The following is a 19,431-nucleotide window of genomic DNA, read 5'->3' as shown; positions in this document are numbered from 1 at the left end:
TGCAGGCTTGGAACGTGAAATCCAGGAAGTGAAAGGTGCAACATTAAAATCATTTGTAAAAACAGTTATAGACAGCGAAAAAAGAGAAGGTAAGAAATATTCCAATTAAATAAAAGAGACAGAAGGAAAAAGTTTTCAAAAAAATTCTTTTAACTTTTTAATTTTTAAAAATAATTTTTTTATGACCAAAATGTATTAAAATAAGGAGTAATGAGACTCCACATTTTTAAAAGTTAATTTGTAGTTGTTTGGAAGTCATTAAGACTTAGTTATAGCTTAGTTTAGACCTGGTATTTTTAAGCATACCAGTTTTGTGGCGATATTAGTTACCTTCCACCTGGGCAGATGAGCAAGTTGTCGCTGGTCCGTTGTTTCCACTGATTCCACCTGGCGATATCCCTTTAATGCGAAGCTGTCATATCGCCGGCGAACCAGGAGGAGCAAGTTCCTGATTTCCGTGTTTCATTGTGCGTGTGCGAATGCCAGATCTTGCTCCTCGAATTTGCCACTAACAACGGTGAGCACTGTTGACTCAGTGTTATTTTTTTAAGCAATTTCTGGTCTATTAAAAGCAGCACTTCAAGTGGATAAGGACATAAAAAACTAACAGAATACTGGGTTTAATGGCAGGAGGATTGGAATATATAAGTCGAGTTTTATTAGTGAATCTATATAAATCTATACAAAAGTAAGACCACAGTTGGAGCACTATGTGCAGTTTTGGGCACCACACTATAGGAAAGATGTTGAGGCAATAGAGAGGGTACAGTGCAGATTCAGCACAGAGAAAGACCTGAAAAATTGGGGCTGTTTTTCTTATAAGAGACGATTAAGGGAAGATTTAATAGAGGTGTTTAAAATTATAAAGGTATGGGACAGACCAGATAGAAACAGATGGTTTCCAGTGATTGAGGGGTCTCAAATGAGGGGACGTAGATATAGGATTAAATGTAAGAGATTTCGGACAGAGAGCAGGAGAAAGGTTTTACACAGATGGTTGTGAGCCTGTGGTATGCACTACTGGAATAAAAGCAGAGACCATATCAACACTTAAGAACAGGTAGTTGAAGGAGAAGGGAATAATGGGACATGGGAACAGAGCAAGCACATGGAATTAGGACTACTGCTTGTGTGGAGGTTAAACACCAACACGGACTGGTTGCGCTGAGCGGCCTATTTCCGTGCTGTAATTTCTGTGTGATTCTATCTAATTAAAGCAGGACCAATGTAGAAAGTGAGTCCCTTACCTATCTTAGTCTTTCCTTCTTCCTACAATTAAGGCACTTGGGAAATCCAAACTTGGTGTCACCTAATCACTCGCCTTCTCTGATCCCCAAATTCTCTCCTATGCTTTGCGGAGTACTAAGTACCAAGGTACCAGGTGGAATAGAAAAGGTTACTCCAGAAACAATACTTTATGAAAAGCATGACTGTAGGACAAGGGGACATAGATACAGAATGGCAAAAGACAAGTTATGGACTGATTCAGGAAGTTCATCTTCAGACAAAGAGTAATCGATGCCAGGAATGGCCTTCTGGGTAAGGTAGCAGAGGCAAAAATTCTGGAATCATTCAGAAGTCATTTCGATGCTGTGATGAGGGAGGATTGTAGGACTCTGTGGGAGGATGAGTTAAGTTGCTTTTATATTGCGCTTAGTGCCAACTCGTGACATGCGTGTAGCCGACGGCAACACTGGAGTAAACTTGCCGGATTGACTTAGGCCGGAGGCCAGCAAGACCCAGTAAAGAACAAAACTGGCCTCAGTGAATATGAGAAGTTTCTTTTGGTTTTTGGAGCCAGCTACACGAAACCCATGGATCAGGGGCCGGCGACACTATAACGGCGCTGAGCGTAATACAAAAGCAGCTCTAGATGCACCGAGTGACCTCCTTCAACTTTACTTATCTGTCTGATCTATTCAAGCTTGCTGATGTCCAGTACTACAGGCCCTGACCTGTCACCTCGGTTTCTCAACAATGAAAAGTCGCCACTGATAATGAAACCCAGTGTAACTTTGAGCACCTGCTAACATTTCAGGGACAAACTCCCCGTCTCCCATGAGCGGCGCTGCCCTTTTCTCTCTTGTACTAATTTGACACTTAGATTAATAAGCTGCTAGATAAGAAGTCCGACAATGCCTCTATAAATTTTATCGCATACGTGAGCTGGCAGCAGTAGCAAGAAAATATGATTTCGCTTGTGGTTGCAACTTTGCTTCTGGCTGGCGGTAAGCATCATTTGCACTTACTACAGAACCTTCACTGGTTTTATATTCTATTTCTTTTCTCTGTCGTCTGCTGAAGATGCTGACTCCTTGCTGGGGTACGTGTCTCCTGGGCACTACCAGCCACCTATCACCTCACCCCAGTGGCCAGTCTCCATATATAAGCCCAGATGTTTATCAGCGGGCTATTCAACTGATGGGAGAATCACACCTGAATCTAACTTTGAGGTTGATTGTAACCCCGAATGGGTTTTGGGCCGGGCAGGGGGGATGGAGAGGGGGGGGCAGGATTACTGCGAAACGCACTTGCTGGTTTGAGTTTCAGGCCTGGCATATTTTAATTCCCGGTCCTCATTTAAATGCTGCCAGTCCACTTCTCACATGTTCTGGGAGGGTAGAGAGTGCAGACCGGCTGCCAATGGGACATGATTGAGGAGGGGGTTTCAGGAGGGTCTTGCAGGAGGGAAGGGTGTTAATCTGGAGCAGGGGGAGGCTGCGACTTCCTGCACCTCCTGGGCCCCCCAAAGGATGGCACAGGCCCTGGTTAAAGTGCCATCAGGGTCCTATTGACGGCTAGTAACATTTATGAATGAGGCTCCGGCCTGATTCCAGCGGGCCCCTCATCCTCCGTCAAAACCAACGGCATTGAAATCAGGGATTGGTGGGGACAAAGCGGGAAATGGAGCCATTCCATTTTAACTGCTTGCCTTCTCCATTCCCACTGAGCGGGGTGAGTTAAAATCCCCCCTGGCATCTCCACGTGAGCGCTGTCCCTGGATAGTGATCAGGAGCAGGAACCCTGACCAATATGTCCCCTTCCTAACCCACCGGTCCTGAACCAACTGTACTGTCCTGGGTGAGATGAGTTAAGTCAATGCACATTGGGGATCATTCAGTAACGCAAACGGTAGTGCGATGACTCACTGAGTCTTGAGCATGCTCAGAGATCTCAGCTCTTAAGGTGGACTCGATGCTGTCCAATGGATGGATAGAGGACGCAGGATGGGGCATTGATTTTCAACATGTCAGAGGTTCCCAATTTCCTTTGGGCACTTTGAGGCAAGTGCCAACAAAAGGCAGGCACTCCCTCCTCACAGAGGCAGAGAAACATCACTCTTTGGCACGACCTAGTGGTGGGTTACCATTCAGCATTAGATGCGGACCTGGGGGAGAGAAGTCGATCCATCCTCCTATAGGGAATTTATATTGTGAGGAGCCCATTGGCTCTCAGAGCTCTGGAATCCTCCCATTGACAGCCCAGATTGGGGACCTTGCAGACTGGATTTCACAGCATCAGTGACAACTCTACAAGTGCCCCCACTGGCCTGTAAGGGCAAGCAAGATGCAGCTCACGGACATGTGGTAGCAGCCGTTTGTTTGCCCCCACACTCGCATACTGCCACTCGAGGGCTGACACTGCCACTCGAGGGCTGACACTGCCACTTGAGGGCTGACACTGCCACTAGAGGGCACCGATACTGCCACTAGAGGGCTGATACTGCCACACGAGGGCTCAGCTACTGCCACTCGAGGGCTCCGATACTGTCACATGAAGGCTGATAGTGCCACTCGAGGGCTCCGATACTGTCACAAGAAGGCTGATACTGCCACATAAGGGCTGATAGTGCCACTCGAGGCCTGGTACTGCCACTCCAGGGCTGATAGTGCCACTCGAGGGCTGATACTGCCACTCACGGGCTCTGATATTGCCATTCGACGACTCCGTACTGCCACTCGAGGGCTGATACTGCCACTCCAGGGCAGATAGTGCCACTCGAGGGCTGATACTGCCACTCGATGACTCTGATATTGCCATTCGACGACTCCGTACTGCCACTCGAGGGCTGATACTGCTACTCGAAGGCTGATACTGCCACTCGATGACTCCGATATTGCCACTTGAGGGCTGATACTGCCACTTGAGGGCTCCGACATTGGGGTCTGGGCTGCTCTGGGGACAGTGCTGAAAAATACAGCATAATTCAGAATAGTTATCATGGTGAGATGTGATACGGGAGAAAGTAACTTTGAAAATAGGCATTATAACCCATAAAAGACACATTTTAGGAAGGATATCAAGGCCTTGGAGAGGATGCGGAGGAGTTTTATAGAATAGTAGCAGGGATAATGTACTTCGGTATATGTGGAAAGAGCAGAAAAGCTGGGATTGTTCTCCTTATAGCAGAGAAGGTTAAGGGGAGATTTAATAGAGGTGTTCAAAATCATGAAGGGTTTTGATAGAGTAAATAAGGAGAAACTGTTTCCAGTGACAGAAGGGAGAAGGGGACAAATAACCAAAGGGCACAAATTTAAGGTAATTGGCAAGAGAACCAGAGGGGAGAAGAGGAGACATTTTTTTACGCAGTGAGTTGTTATGATCTGGAATGCACTGCCTGAAAGGGCGGTGGAAGCAGATTCAATAATAACTTTGAAAAGGGAATTGGATAAATACTTGAAAAGGAAACATTTGGAGGGCGATGGAGAAAGAGCAGGGGAGTAGGAGTAAGTGGATAGCTGTTTTAAAGAGTTGGCACAGACATGATGGGCCGAATGATGTATGATTCTATGGTTTTATGATTTAATGAAAAGACATGTTTAATTATTCTAAAATGTAGGTTGAATTGAAGATAAGTGTTGTTTGTGTTGCAGCCTATGGATGCGGTACTCCTGCCGTTCCACCTTTGACCTCCAGGGTGGTGGGTGGAGTGGATGCTCGACCTCATGCCTGGCCATGGCAGGTAAGAGTTCCCTCTACATATTCCAAAATGGAAACAATAAGATGTCAGGAAGTAGGGTGGTGGAATTTTATCTAAATTGATTCAGGTTGTCTGATTTCAGATTTTTCCCTCTCCCCTCCCCCACTTCACAGCTTCCTCTCTTGAAGATACTGACTCTTGCTGGGCACCCTGGGGTAACTCAGCTAAGTCGTCACTCTTCATTGTATGAGACCGGGCAGTGGGGTGTCAGCAGCTTGTTCAGTTGTTGAGGCATCCGAGCCAAGACTGATCCTGTCTTCACATGACATCCACATGTCCCAGCATGGCGTCACGGAATAACGATCAGGAGTGAGAGCTCTGCCTCGCTCTCCTCCTTTAAGACGCTCCATAAAACCCACCTCTTTGACCAAGCTTTTAGTCACATGCCCTAATATCTCTTTATGTAGCTTGGTTCCAGTTTTCTGTCCGAATATGCTGCTGTGAAGCACCTTGGGACGTTTTATTACGTCAAAGGCGCTATATAAATGCAACTTTTTTTTCCAAAAAATATACTTTATTCATAAAATTTGCAGCAATACATACCATACAGTTGTCATATCACATTCCAAACGTACACAATACAGATCATACAATTTGCAGGTTACATCAAGTACAGTTCAATGAACACATTGGACGTAATTACAGTTCATGACATTCTAGGGTGCCTCATTATATTACATTCAATGCAGATTATTGATAACAGGTACGTTACAGATTCTTTACAGGTGCATTACAGATTCATTACAGTTACATTACATCAATTCAAAATTTTACATTCTCCCCGAGGGGGTTTTTCCCTGATTTCAGCCCCTCGGTATACAATGGCGGGAAGGCTCTAAATGGTTGCCTTTCCCCACAGAGACTTGTTGTTATCTGCAACACTCTGGCTTCCAGTTCAGTAACTACCTTGGAACTCTTGTCATGATGAGTCCCATATATCTAATCCTTTTTCCATTGGTGTTGCTAACGGTCCCACTCCCTATCTGGCACAACATTGCAATGTTCTTGTTCTGATCTTGTCATTATTCGTGCAAGAGCGTGGAAACTATTTAACCTTCGTTCATCCTGCTTCTTTGAATGTAAAAGTGATCTACATAATTTACAATTAGAGATCAACATTGGATCGCACGTTTGTGTCATTTAGCAGCAATTTTAATTTACAAGTAGATTGGTTTCTTGTGTACATTGTTTATTCTATTTATTTGCGAGGTCCTATAAACTCTGCAATGGCATCTTTATAATTTCCACATAGGATTTCAGTGCAAGCTGTAACCCTACACCACTTAAAGGTGATTAAGTATACAAGGTAAATGTACCATAACAAAGCCTTAAATTACTGAAAACCTGTTTCTGCCCAAAATAGCCGGCGCATTTACCATGCTGTGAGCAGCGACACTGTAGTTGACGATAATGGTCATTGAAAATTGGTTTGTGCTATTTGCCCGATTTAACTGATAGCCCAAATTAAACGTGAGTGTTTTAAGTGGTGGGGACTGTACCTACAGAGTCTTGGGAGGAACCTGAAAAATTCCAGTTTCAGGAGAGTGAAGTGCTCCAGCTTTAGCAGCTACGCTATCCTGTTGCAGGGTGGAGGCACCCTCGCCTGGGATTTCTGTGGGCTTCCCTGGGGAAAATGGCTAAAAGCAGCCATTCACACTGTTTCTCCAGGGTGTCTGCTGACGTTACAGTGGGCGATCAAGAGAACCCCGCAGAAATCTCTCCTCACCCCTCACTCTGACTTTAGTGGACAACCATATGCAAATTAGATAGATTTCTTTCAGAAAATAACATTTTGGGTACAGAATAAGAATAATTTGAGACATGACATGTGGTGAGTGTAGTATCCTTAGGAGGATAAAGGTGACTTTGGACCTATGGTTCCCAAATCTCTTCACCACTGAGGGTTTTCCTCGGGTCATGTCTGGTCTGTTGTAGACTAATTTATAGAGATTGATTAGTCACCAACTCCATTATCATTGTATCATGCAACTACCAGGATGGTAGAAGGCGAACTAGATGAAGCTTGGTCGTTTCTCGTCTAGCATTTCCTATGTTCCCGAACCTACCATAAAGTTTCACTATAATAATCCTGCAATAAAATGAGTGCAATTGTATATATGAATAACACTGCCATCTCCTGGTGTATAGACAACACTGCAGGGACAGAAGGTCTTCGCTGCTAGAAGTGGCACTGTCCCCTAAAGGGGAGGGATTTTTATTTTGTGAGGGTAACATTCTGTCATTAACATTTTTTGCTCATACTTGCTCTTGGGATGTGGGTTTTGCCGACCAGGCCAAACTTATTGCCCTGTAAAGGTGGTATGGGCCTGCTCCTGAACCACTGCAGTCTTTGTCTTGATGGTGCTCTCACAATGGTGTTCAGTAGGGAATTGAAGGATATCGATCCAGCGACGATGAATGGTGATATATGTCTAAGTCAGGATGGTGTGTGACTCGGAAGGGATGTTGGAGGTGATGGTGTTCCCATTAACATTGCTGCTATTGTCCTATGTTCTCAGTGGTAGAGGTTGCAGGGAGGGAGGTGCCTTTGAAGCAAGCTTGGCCAGTTGCTCCAGTGCACTCTGTACATGGTACATACTGCAGCCACAGTGCAGCGGTGGTGGAGGGGCGGTTGGATATTGATATCAGTGTTAGTTGGGCCGATCAAGTGAACTGCTGTGTCCTGGATGGTGTCAAACTTCTCGAGTGTCGTTGTGGCTGCACCCATCCATCACATTCCTGACTTGAGCCTTGTAGAAGGTGGGTAGGCTTTGAGGAATCAGGAGATGAGTCATTCATTGAACAGTACCCAGCTCTGTCCACTCTTGTAGCCACAGTGTTGATCGTGTCCAGTTAAGCTTCTGGTCAGTGGTGATCCCAAGATGTTGATGGTGGAGGACTCAGTGATGGTGGTACTGTTGAAGGTGAGCAGGAGATATTCATCCACCTTGAAGACATCTCTCCGGTTCAATTTCTTTGGAGATGCCGTATAAAAATTGCTGTTTGCAAATTCATTTATAAACTCTCTAATTAATCGTATCACTTTAATACATTCATTGCTCACCATCAAGAAAGTTGTAAAAGCCTTGATAAATATACACTGCAGGGTACAGATTTTTCTGAAGGGGCTATACTCACAAGGCTGGCCCTGATGCCAACTACAGCTATGGAGGTAAACACTAAAGGCACTCTGTGCTCACCTGCAGCAATCCCACCAGAAGATCAGCTCCCATTGAAGGTGGGGGGAGGGGTGAGAACAGGGTACAAGATATTTTTCTAGCTAAATGCCTGGAAGTGAAAACTCCCTAAATTTCTAATCTTCTAGATGGCGTGACTTTGAGGTCACAAAATGAGAAGATGGATAGATTTATTGGGTTGAGGGGTGGTGAGAAATATTTTATTTCAAATCAAGCAGCCTAAATATGTTCCTTTTGTTTCAAACTCAACAAGGTCTCTCTCCAATATTTAAAAACTGAAAACTGGGCTCACACTTGCGGAGGGTCCCTTATCGCCAGCAATTGGGTAATGACTGCTGCTCACTGCATCAGGTGAGTTATTCATTGTAACAAAGCAGCATTTGGTAGCTACCCTACACTTCTCATCTGATTGGTGATCCATCTCTCACTTCTTCATTGCAACTTTACTTGTTTTGATACTACTACTTCTAAACTTTCCTCTCTTGTTCTTTTTAAGCAGCAAATACAACATCCTACACATACTATCTATACCCTCAAAGTTGTTCAATCAAGATTAATCACACCATCTTGGATGAATGTATGGAATCTTACAACACCAGGTTATAGTCCAACAGTTTTATTTGAAAATCACAAGCTTTCGGAGCTTACCTCCTTCGTCAGATGAGTGAGTCCGAAAGCTTGTGATTTTCAAATAAAACTGTTGGACTATAACCTGGTGTTGTAAGATTCCTTACATTTGTCCACCCCAGTCCATCACCGGCATCTCCACATCATCTTGGATGATGAAGAGGAGGGTGACAATAACCATGAGGGGTGAGGAGGAGGGTGGCAATAATCATGAGGGTGAGCAGAAAGGCAGCAATGATCATGAGGATGAGGAGGAGGGTAACAATAATAATGGAGGGGGGACGAGGAGAAAGACAATAGTAACTTTCTAAAGAGAATTGGATATATACTTGAAAAGGAAAAATTTGCAGGTCTATGGGGGAAGTGCAAGGCAGTGGGGCTAATTAGATACTTCTATCAAAGAGCCAGCACAGACACAATGGGCTGAATGGCCTCCTTCTGTGCTATATGATTCAATCTTCTACTTCAACTTATTTTTCCCAGGACCTCAAAACTGCAGAACTCTACAGTTTACGCTTCCTTCTAAGATCTACAGGCTTTTAAAAGGCAAGCTTTGTGTCAGCCAACTGCTACTTCTTGATTTACCTTGTCTTCTCTCCTACTCTCTTCAACGTTGGTAGCGTCCTGCAATGCAGGCCTATGCCCTTCACTGACGTTTCTTTAGTGATTAAAGAAAAGCCCGCTCAGAGGACTGAAATTTGTAATCTTTCCCCTTTTAAGCAAGGACAAAACATACCGGGTGGTGCTCGGAAAACACAACCTCAAGGTTTCAGAACTGGGATCAGTTTCCGTTGAAATTGCTCCAGGGAACATTTTTGTCCATGAGAAATGGAACCCAATTCTTGTTGCTCTTGGGTAAGTACCAATTTCTTTTCTTGTGAGGAAGAAAAGGTGGAAGGTACTCTGTTATGCCCCAATATACTTTAACCCCAATTTCAGGGGGGACTCCCTGCCTATATGATATTTCTAGTTCCACATCGTCCTTCCATCTCTCTGGGGCCACCTCATAAGCCAATAGTTCCTCATGGGTGTGAGTTCATTGTACAAGATTGGCTGTAATTCAGCACCTGTTACCACTCACAATCAGTCTCATTCAAACTCATTTTACAAAGGGTCCTCACAGTCACAAGTGAGGAGACTTTCATCCCATCAATCTTGGTTGGATTTCAGGGATGATTGGATAACATCACAATCCATTGCACCACCCCATCACCTGTAATTTCAATGAACCTGGTTATGATTTTACAAAATATTGCTTAATTCTTTACAAACTTGTGACCATTATGCATTTAACATTTTGTGGCAGTTTCGGTAACCCCATATTTGAGCCGGGTAGGTCCGCAGCACTCCAGCTGGTCGACCAGCCAGCCTGGCTCACTAATGGAGGGGTAGGCTTGTCACTCTGGGCTGGGATTCTTCCCAATTAGATCCAGACAAACTGTAGGCCAAAGCCTTAGTGGGTAGGGTGGTCTTAGCTGGGCAAGCAGTGGGAATCCGTGTGGTTTTACCTGGTTAAACTCCGGTTGTGTCTTATCACATTTGGGTTTGTGTTATGCCAACCTAGAACTAAGCTCTTTGGACTTAGATAAGTGGGATGTGTCCCTACAGGAAGAGAGTGTGAACTTCATATTGTGCAGACAGAAACCCTACAAGGTGCGTGTAAATTTCTCAGTTGCTTGAATTGAAGACTGTTAAAGATAGTGATGGGTTTATCCATGTTTTAAAGACATCTGGCTGTCCAAAATGTTTAATGGGATGTTGCTACTGTATTTGGGGGTGGGGGAAGTTCGGGCTCAGTTGGAACAATAGTCCTTTTCCTGAAGGCTTGCTTCACGCTTGCTGCATTAGTTGGTGGGGAATTTCTGTTCAGATGCTTCATCTACTGCCCCCGGACGTTTACTGATTCAATTGTTCTACTCTTTGCTCAAACTAGATTAAAACTAATCAGCACGTGACTGGTGATATTCTGTGCCGTCCTCTCTATAGAAACTCAGGAAGTATGGGAGAAACACATTGCCACGGTGACAAGACCCCACTGCCCTTAAAAGGAGGAAATAGACTGTAACTGCTGTTTTATTTTTGCTAATTTCTCTTCTTTCCCCTCCTGGAGGTGCTGGCCTATGCCAGGGCACGCTCTACAGAGTCCGTTAGCCTTGCAGTATCTCAACTGTTCCTCACATATAAGCTTAAACAATGTTGATATATTCTATCACGGGGACGTTCCCATCATATGCTATCATCCAAACACAAGCAGCAGGTATTATTGTCAGGAATGGGAATCTCGGTTTATTTTAGAGCCACTGAGGGCAATTGCAGCATCATCACTGCTAACCTAGGTGAGTTCAGCAAACTCGGCAATTCCAGGGACCTTAGCACAGTTCATATAGCAGCTGAGCCAAAACCCCAGGTCTTCAATCAGCAGTTTCCACAGTGCGCTATTCCAGGAAATCAAACTTCCTGAGAAGTCTCTGGTGAGGCAGTAACAACCTTTTACATAAAGGATATTCGAAAATTTTACAGGAACAATGTTCTCTTAAACTTGGTATCTTTAATTCCTCCTGCTGCTAAAGTCCAATGTTGACGTGCAACTCTTGATCCAACTCAACAGGTATGACATTGCGCTCATCAAGCTTGCCAGCCCCATGACTCTGAGCAACGCAATAGAGCTGGGCTGCATTCCTGCTCCCGAGACTGTGCTTCCCAACAACTATCCCTGCTACATAACGGGATGGGGTCGCCTCTATAGTGAGTGATACACAAAATGTTTAGTTTATAAGGATTTTAACATCTGATTTCTCCAAAGAATGCTCTTGAAAATTCAGCATGCTGTCATTATTTTTAGTCCCCATCAAGATGGGGAAAGACAATGATATGGAAAGGAACCATTATTCCTTCTCAATATGTGCACAAAGGTCACATATTGCAGGTTAGGTGCAAGAAAGAAAGAGCACTGGGGGACTGCTGTCAATGGTGTGTGTGTGTCTGTGTGTGCACGCGCTTTGAGAACACGTGATCAATGTGGAACCACCTATAGTTACCACCTACTGTTTTCATTTAGTATTGTTCATTAACCTGTTTTAATGTTCAATGAATTTGTCTAGTGGTTTATAGCCTGAACCTCACTCTGATAAGAGAGCACATTTTTTTTACCTACTGAAGACAAGGAGATGATGCGACAGCATGTGATATAATCCAGTGAATTGGACTGCAGTGGCAAGGGTTCTCTGTTCAACCCCTGGGTGAGGAAAGGATTAAGCTCAGCTCTGTCTCCCTGCCCTCGTTGTGCCTGCACTCACTGACAAAACTGACACATGAATAATGGCAACTTGGGTGAAGTACTGGGGGATGCCAGGCCCTCGGGGAACCATAGCCCGAGGAGTCAACATCTTCAGGAAAGGATGAGGAGATAATGAGTGAGATTTTTAAAAAAAAAACTTATTTCAACCATCTCTTTTTAATTCTCATTGCAGCAAATGGTCCCATCGCTGACAATCTCCAGCAGGCCCTTCTGCCAGTTGTTGATTACGCAACATGTTCTAAACTAGACTGGTGGGGTTTTGGCGTGAGGAAGACGATGGTTTGCGCTGGTGGAGATGGCATTGTCGCTGGATGCAATGTGAGTAATTTGGGAAAGAACACACAACCACACAATTAAAATTCTACAAGAATAGCTTTTTTCAATTGAGAAACCTTAGATGAAAGGCCAAGGCCCACAGTGCAAGACGCAACCAAGGGTGAAGAGCAGAAAAGAAAAGACAAATCAAGAAGCTTGGGTTTTAAAACCCAGTGGACTATAGGAGATGGGGAAGACCAAAGGGAGTAAGAAGCTCCAGCATTTTAAGATCTGGGGAAGAAGAGCTAAAGTAGGAAACTTAGATGAGTGTTGATGTCAACAGTTAGAACGAAGAGCGCATGGGACAGTGTGTTTAGAGTTTTAGTGGAATAAATGTTAAGGGAGGAACCAAAACAGCCTCTGTAGAAATACAAGTTTGTTACCATAGAATGTTACAGCACAGAAGGAGGCCATTCAATCCACTGTGCCTGTGCTGGGAATGATAGACATGAAGCTTACTCAGCCAAGTTGATGTCCTGACAAGGATCTGCACAGCAAGATTATGCTGTCTCCTGTGTGAAAATGTATTTATCATAAATAGAATACATCCTGGTCAGTTGTAGATTTTTAACTGAAAAGAAAATATTTTTATAGTTTACAAAAACTGGTTGAAGACATCTTTGTGCTGTCATGGCTGAGGAAATATCATTTTATTCCATTGTATCTCCCCACAAGAATGTTATGAAGTTGTTTTTTTTTCTTAAGCTACTGCAGGCATATAGATTACATCAGCAGCTACCAAACTCATGTTGCAGGTTTGAATAAAAAATGACAAAGGATGGGTGACACAGCATGGTGGGAGAACATAAAACTGATCCAACTATACCATGGGCTAGTGGGACCTGACCATGTCAGAGTTCCTACCATGTGAATTTTCTAACTCTAGGTTTTGGGAAGGTACTAAGTGGAGGCCTGGTTTTTCACCATCAGAAGGAAAGCAGGAAAAAAAGGAGCTTTCACTTGTGTTCCAGTCTTGATTACCTTCCAGCACCCAGCATTAGAGATACATTGTCAGAGGCCAGGAACAGTTCTCCAGTCTTGCTTTGAATCTTTGGAATGGTTTTCTAAACCTGAAGCAGCTTTCCATGACTGGTGGGCACCACTGGATATGGGCGCTGAGAGATGAGCACAATAATATTGTAATTTAATACATTTTAGTTTTGTTTGGGCTATTGTACGAGTGTTGCCCCCTCCTCAGGGAAAATGTATTTTTTTGCTGGGGTTATCCCTGCTGCCACCTTATTTGCCCATCAAGAATCCAAACCATCAGCACAAATCCAGAATACTGTATTCCATTTTAAACCAACGTTTGTGTCTCTGGATCCGTAGCCCCAGTAGCTCAGCAGGTGGTTGAGTACCAGGTTCAGTGGCACTGACCAGCTCAGACTGTCCTTATCCAGGTCAGGGATGTCACTGCAGCAAAAATGGAACACCTTCCCATTTCAGGCATGCAGTGTTAATATCAATTACTTCTGGGTCAGGTTATAGCACAGATAAATGTAGAGTATAATCTCCTCTACGCTGCCTATTAATGCTCACTAGCCCCAACTTCAGAGCAGCACCCCTATTGCACCAATGTGAAATTTTTTATTCCAGTCATTGTGTGGGCTTTGGATTGCCAATTTGGACAGTCTCACCCCACTTCCTAGAGGGTATGGTTGGCGCCCACTAGGAGCTGAGCTGAGACTTGCCAAATTAATTTCACACAGGACTCTGGCAGCCAATGGACAGGTGACTTTTAAAAAGAAACTCACTACCTTTTCTCAACAGGGGGATTCTGGTGGACCTCTGAACTGCCAGGCTGCTGATGGAATCTGGGAAGTGCACGGTATCGCCAGCTTTGTCTCTAGCTTGGGTTGCAATGCCAAGAAGAAGCCCACTGTCTTCACTCGCGTTTCTGCCTATAATGACTGGATTGCTCAGGTATGTTAGGGATGGCATTTCAACAGTGAATGGCTAATGCAAAAAGATGGGCCAATGTAAAACATGGGGCAAGTATACAGAAATATTCGATGCAGTGGTACTTCAGAACTGAAGATCCATGGAGCTTTAATTCACCCTATTGTATTTATCTGATTACACCACCAGTGTTAACATAAGGATAGTTTATAGACTGAATGATACTTTTGCTTTTTCTCCCTCTATCCAACATTGAGAACATGGCCATACCTAGCGACAACTAAAAAGGTTTAACCTTTCTAGATAGAATTTCACATTCAGTTTGAAAGTAATGTACTGAAGTTAGAAACTAGAATCTTAAACTTAAATAAAGCCAATTACATAGGTATGAGGGGCGAGTTGTCAAAGGTAGATTGAGAAATTAAAGGGTTTGACAGTTGAAAAGCAATGGCAAACATTTAAAGAAATATTTCAATATTCTCAACACGTATACATTCCATTGAGAAATAAAAACTCCACGGGAAAAGTGATCTACCCGTGGCTAACTAAAGAAGTTAAGGAGAGTATTAGATTGAAAGAAGAGGCCTGTAATGTTGCCAAGAAGTGTAATAAGCCTGGGGATTGGGGGAGTTTTAGAAACCAACAAAGGACGATGAAAAAATTGATGATGAGAGAAAATAGAATATGAAAGTAAACTGGCAAGAAATATGAAAACGATTGTAAGAGCTTCTACAAGTATGTAAAAAGGAAGAGAGTAGCAAAAGTAAACGTTGGTCCCTTAGAAGCTGAGACAGGGGAAATTATAATGTGGATTCAGGAAATGGCAGATGCATTAAACAAATATTTTGGGGGAAAAATTGGATAGGGCCTGTTTTTGGGCGGGAGTAGCATGATCTGCTATTACCCCAGGTCCAGTGGTCCCTGCGCAGGCAGGACGAGATTTTCGTCAGGCCTGAGGACTTACCTGCAATCTGCGTTGGAAATCAGCGTTTAATGAGGATTCCATGCACTACACCCCCCATCACCCACATACCAACAACCTCGTTCCATCAGTACTCAATCCTCTCACCCTTACACATTACCACCTTTGCAAGCCGCCCACCCACAACTCACAGGTCACACACACTGGCAGCTATTCAACCATGATAGGCACATCACCCAGACACATGTCCCACTTTCTTGCAGAAGCTGGCACATAACAGGAGGCAGCAAGTGGTGGTGGCATTTAGCCCTCGAGCCTGCTCCACCATTTGATCAGATCAGGGTAGACCTGTGACCTAACTCCATATACCCGCCTTAGCCCCATATCCCTTAATACCGTTGGTTCACAGAAATCTATCAATCTCAGATTTAGAATTCTCAATTGAGCTAGCATTAACTGCCGTTTGCAGAAGACCGTTCCAAACTTCTCCCACCCTTTGTGCGTAGAAGCATTTCCTAACTTCACTCCTGCAGGTCCAGGCTCCAAGTGTTAGGCTAAGTCCCTGCGTCCTAGTATTCAAGTGTAGCAGACCTCCAAAAACAGTTACAAATGTCTCGGCAGCCAGACGCAATAATCCAGCCACTAACCTGTAAATCCTGCATGGTCCCTTTAAATAGCGCTGGTGGGGGTCCTCCGGGCACTTTAAGACACGTTCAGATGGTCGGGGTTAAGACTGTGCGTTGAGTTGAGCGTTGTCCCAAAATGGTGTCTATCACTTTAAATCAGCGTTGTACACTGATTGAAGCCATTTTCTCCCTACTTTACACGATTCCAGCGTTAGTTATCTGCGCCTGCGCGAACTCCTATACCAAAATGACGCCTGGTGCACATCATGCTGGAAACGTGCGTGCGCGTCCAAGACGCCATCTTGGATGTCGAAGAGGCCGTGTCACGCCGAAACACTGGGCACTACACGGCCCGATTTAGCGCCCTCTGTATCTGTCTTCACAGTAGAAGACACAAAAAGCATACCAGAAATAGTGGGGAACCAAGGGATAAATGAGATTGAGGAACTTAAAGTAATTAACATCACTAGAGAAAAAGTACTGGACAAGCTAATGGGGCTAAAAGCTGACAAATCCCCTGGACCTGGTGGCCTAGGGTTCTAAAAGAGATGGCTGCAGTTAGCGGATGCATTGGTTGTGATCTTCCAAAATTCTCTAGATTCTGGAACGGACCCAGTGGACTGGAAGGTAGTAAATGAAACACCGCTATTCAAGAAGGGAGTTAGCCTGACATCGGTCGTCGGGAAAATGCTGGAATCCGTTATTAAGGAAGTGGTAACAGAGCACTTAGAAAATCATAATATGATTAGGCAGAGTCAACATGGTTTTATGAACGAGAAATCGTGTTTGACAAATTTATTAAGAGTTTTTTGAGGATGTAACTAGCTGGGTAGATAAAGGGGAACCAGTGGATGTAGTATATTTGGATTTTCAAAAGGCATTTGATAAAGTGCCACATAAAAGGTTGTTACATAAGATAAGGGCTCATGGGGTTGGGGGTAATATATTAGCATGGATCGAGGATTGGTGAAAGGACAGAAAAGAGAGTAGGGATAAACGGGTCATTCTCAGGTTGGCAGGCTGTAACTAGTGGGATGCTGCAAGGATCAGTGCTTGGGCTGCAGCTATTTACAATCTATATTAATGACTTAGATGAAGGGACCAAGTGTAATTCATCCAAGTTTGCTGAAGATACAAAGTTAGGTGGGAAACTAAGCAGTGAGGACACAATGAGTCTGCAAAGGGATATAGGCAGATTAAGTGAGTGGGCAAGAAAGAGGCAGATGGAGTATAATGTGGGGAAATGTGAGGTTATTCACTTTGGTAGGAAGAATAGAAAAACAGAATATTTTTTAAATGGTGAGAAACTATTAAATATTGGTGTTCAGAGAGACTTGGGTGTCCTCGAAAAAGAAACACACAAAGTTAACATGCAGGTACAGCAAGCAAATGGCATGTTGGCCTTTGTTACAAGGGGGTTGGAGTACAAGAGGATGGAAGTCTTACTACAGTTGTACAGGGCTTTAGTGAGACCTCACCTAGAGTACTGCGTGCAGTTTTGGACTCCTTATCTAAGGAAGGATATACTTGCCTTGGAGGCGGTGCAGTAAAGGTTCACTAGATTGATTCCTGGGATGAGAGGGTTGCCCTATGAGGAAGGGTTGAGTAGAATGGGCCTATTCTCTCTGGAGTTTAGAAGAATGAGAAGTGATTTCATTGAAACATATAAGACTCTGAGGGGACTTGACAGGGTAGATGCTGAGAGATTGTTTCCCTTGGCTAGAGAGTCTAGAACTAGGGGGCATAGTCGCAGGATAAGGGGTCGGCCATTCAAGACTGCGATGAGGAGGAATTTCTTCGTGCAGAGGGTTGTGAATCTTTGGAATTCTCTACTGCAGAGGGCTGTGGATGCTGAGTCATTGAATATAGTCAAGGCTGAGATGGATAGAATTTTAGACTCTATGGGGATCGGGCGGGAAAGTGGAGTTGAGGTCAAAGATCAGCCTTGATCTGATTGAATGGCGGGCAGGCTCGAGGGGCCGTATGGTCTACTCCTGCTCCTATTTCTCATGTTCTTATAAAAGGGCAAGAGACATCAGAGTTTTTTTTTTAAAATAGGAAATCTAGGCTAAGCCCTTACTTATTCATGCGTATTTTGTGGAGTGCACTCCATATGGATAAAAAAGTGTTTTTGTTTGAATTAAATGATATGGTTGGACTCTAGCTCACAACTACTGTCTACCACATTTCTGAGATTTGTAGGAATGGGCAGACGATGGAAATATGGGCTGGAAAATTCCTGGCAACTTTTAGCGTAACTATGGTGTCAACTGTTTTTTTCTGAGGAAATTCATGGTAACTGATTTCCACTGGTTTTACACTGAAACATTGCTATGAGCAAATTTCCTCAAGCATTTACACCACTCCCAAGATAAGTCTGTTGAAACCCTCTGCTGCTCATTTACATATTCCCACCCCCTCCCAAATGCAAACCACCACTGCATTTGCACTTGTTTTATGCTACTTTTTAACATTCCAGCGTAGGCAAATGAGCACCCCATAGGAAATTTGGGTGTAAACTCCTTTTGGCAAGATTGGCACAGAAACCAGTGTAAATCTGTGCATCATTGCTATTTAAATGTGATTTAGGCAGTTCTGGCCATAATTTCTCATCACTCAGTACTGCTTTCACTTAATGTCGGCAAGGGGAAAGCAGCGTACTGGAAACAAAAACTTGAAGGTGACAATAGTGGCCAACCACATCATGAATAAAATAGTAGAGGACACTTGAGCAGAGTAACTGGCTCGGAGGAATGAGTACACCAGTGTCGAGAAACACATTTATTAATGATTACTCTGCTTCTACTTAAGGTATGTCATCGAATGTAAGTATCAAGCTAATTAAAATTCTCCAATCTAATTCCTCTAATTGTGCCAACAGATTTTTTAAAAAATTACATTAATTCCCCTGTTCCATTTCTCTGCTCTTCTGAAGCAGATTCTTGATGGAGTATAGCTTCACAGGTGGCAGAAACCCCAAGTGACTTGCCCGAGTAGTCATCCTTTATCAACGAGCAGTGGTTGTCTATTCAACTATGAAGCACATCACGGTCAAGCCAAATCCCAACTTCATCCAACGACCCTAATCACTTTTCAGCAGACATCAGTGGGCAGGACCAGGAGCCTAGGTTGATTTTTTTTCTGCCCCAATGGCTGCCTGAAATCAGCTAATCATTTCAGACCCCAAATCAAACTTGTGATTATGTGGTCTGGATAAGTGAGTATATTGGATATGCCATTATTCATTAGGCTATAGGTGGGGGAAAGAGAGGAAAAAGCTCTTGATTTCTAAAATGGATTGCTGATAGGGAGTTTGTTGATTCATTCTATCTCCCTTCCAGATGCAGTAGGCCACACACTTTAGCACTAGGAGGGCAGGAATCTGTAGGAGTGCCACATTCTATAGCACCAGATTGTTCTGTGAAGGGGTTAGATTCCGCTATTGTCAACTAACTGTCTTTTTTTATTCTGCAGATTATGGCGAACAACTGAAGTGAGTCACAAAGAGATGTGTTTTTCAAACAGGATTTCTGCTACAAGAGTCAATAAAAACATACTTCCTTCTG

At 43.8% G+C, this 19,431-nt stretch overlaps 1 protein-coding gene across 2 annotated transcripts; it reads left to right on the top strand.

Moving 5' to 3' along the window:
- LOC137301161 (chymotrypsin-C-like) lies at positions 1 to 19,431 on the top strand. Of its 2 annotated transcripts, XM_067970610.1 has the most exons (8): positions 1 to 89; positions 4,875 to 4,963; positions 8,432 to 8,529; positions 9,526 to 9,660; positions 11,414 to 11,550; positions 12,276 to 12,421; positions 14,189 to 14,341; positions 19,340 to 19,431. In XM_067970610.1, the coding sequence occupies exons 3-8, from the start codon at positions 8,507 to 8,509 to the stop codon at positions 19,355 to 19,357; spliced, it is 612 nt and encodes a 203-aa protein (XP_067826711.1). In that variant the 5' UTR covers positions 1 to 89; positions 4,875 to 4,963; positions 8,432 to 8,506; the 3' UTR covers positions 19,358 to 19,431. The 2 variants fall into 2 exon arrangements, with proteins under 2 accessions (XP_067826711.1, XP_067826710.1); XM_067970609.1 differs by lacking the exons at positions 1 to 89; positions 8,432 to 8,529 and having other exon boundaries at positions 4,874 to 4,963.

The sequence above is a fragment of the Heptranchias perlo genome, chromosome 32, assembly GCF_035084215.1.
Source record: "Heptranchias perlo isolate sHepPer1 chromosome 32, sHepPer1.hap1, whole genome shotgun sequence".
NCBI classification, from domain to species: Eukaryota; Metazoa; Chordata; class Chondrichthyes; order Hexanchiformes; family Hexanchidae; genus Heptranchias; species Heptranchias perlo.
Note: the sequence above shows the minus strand (reverse complement) of the source record. Positions and strands in the feature narration are given on the sequence as shown.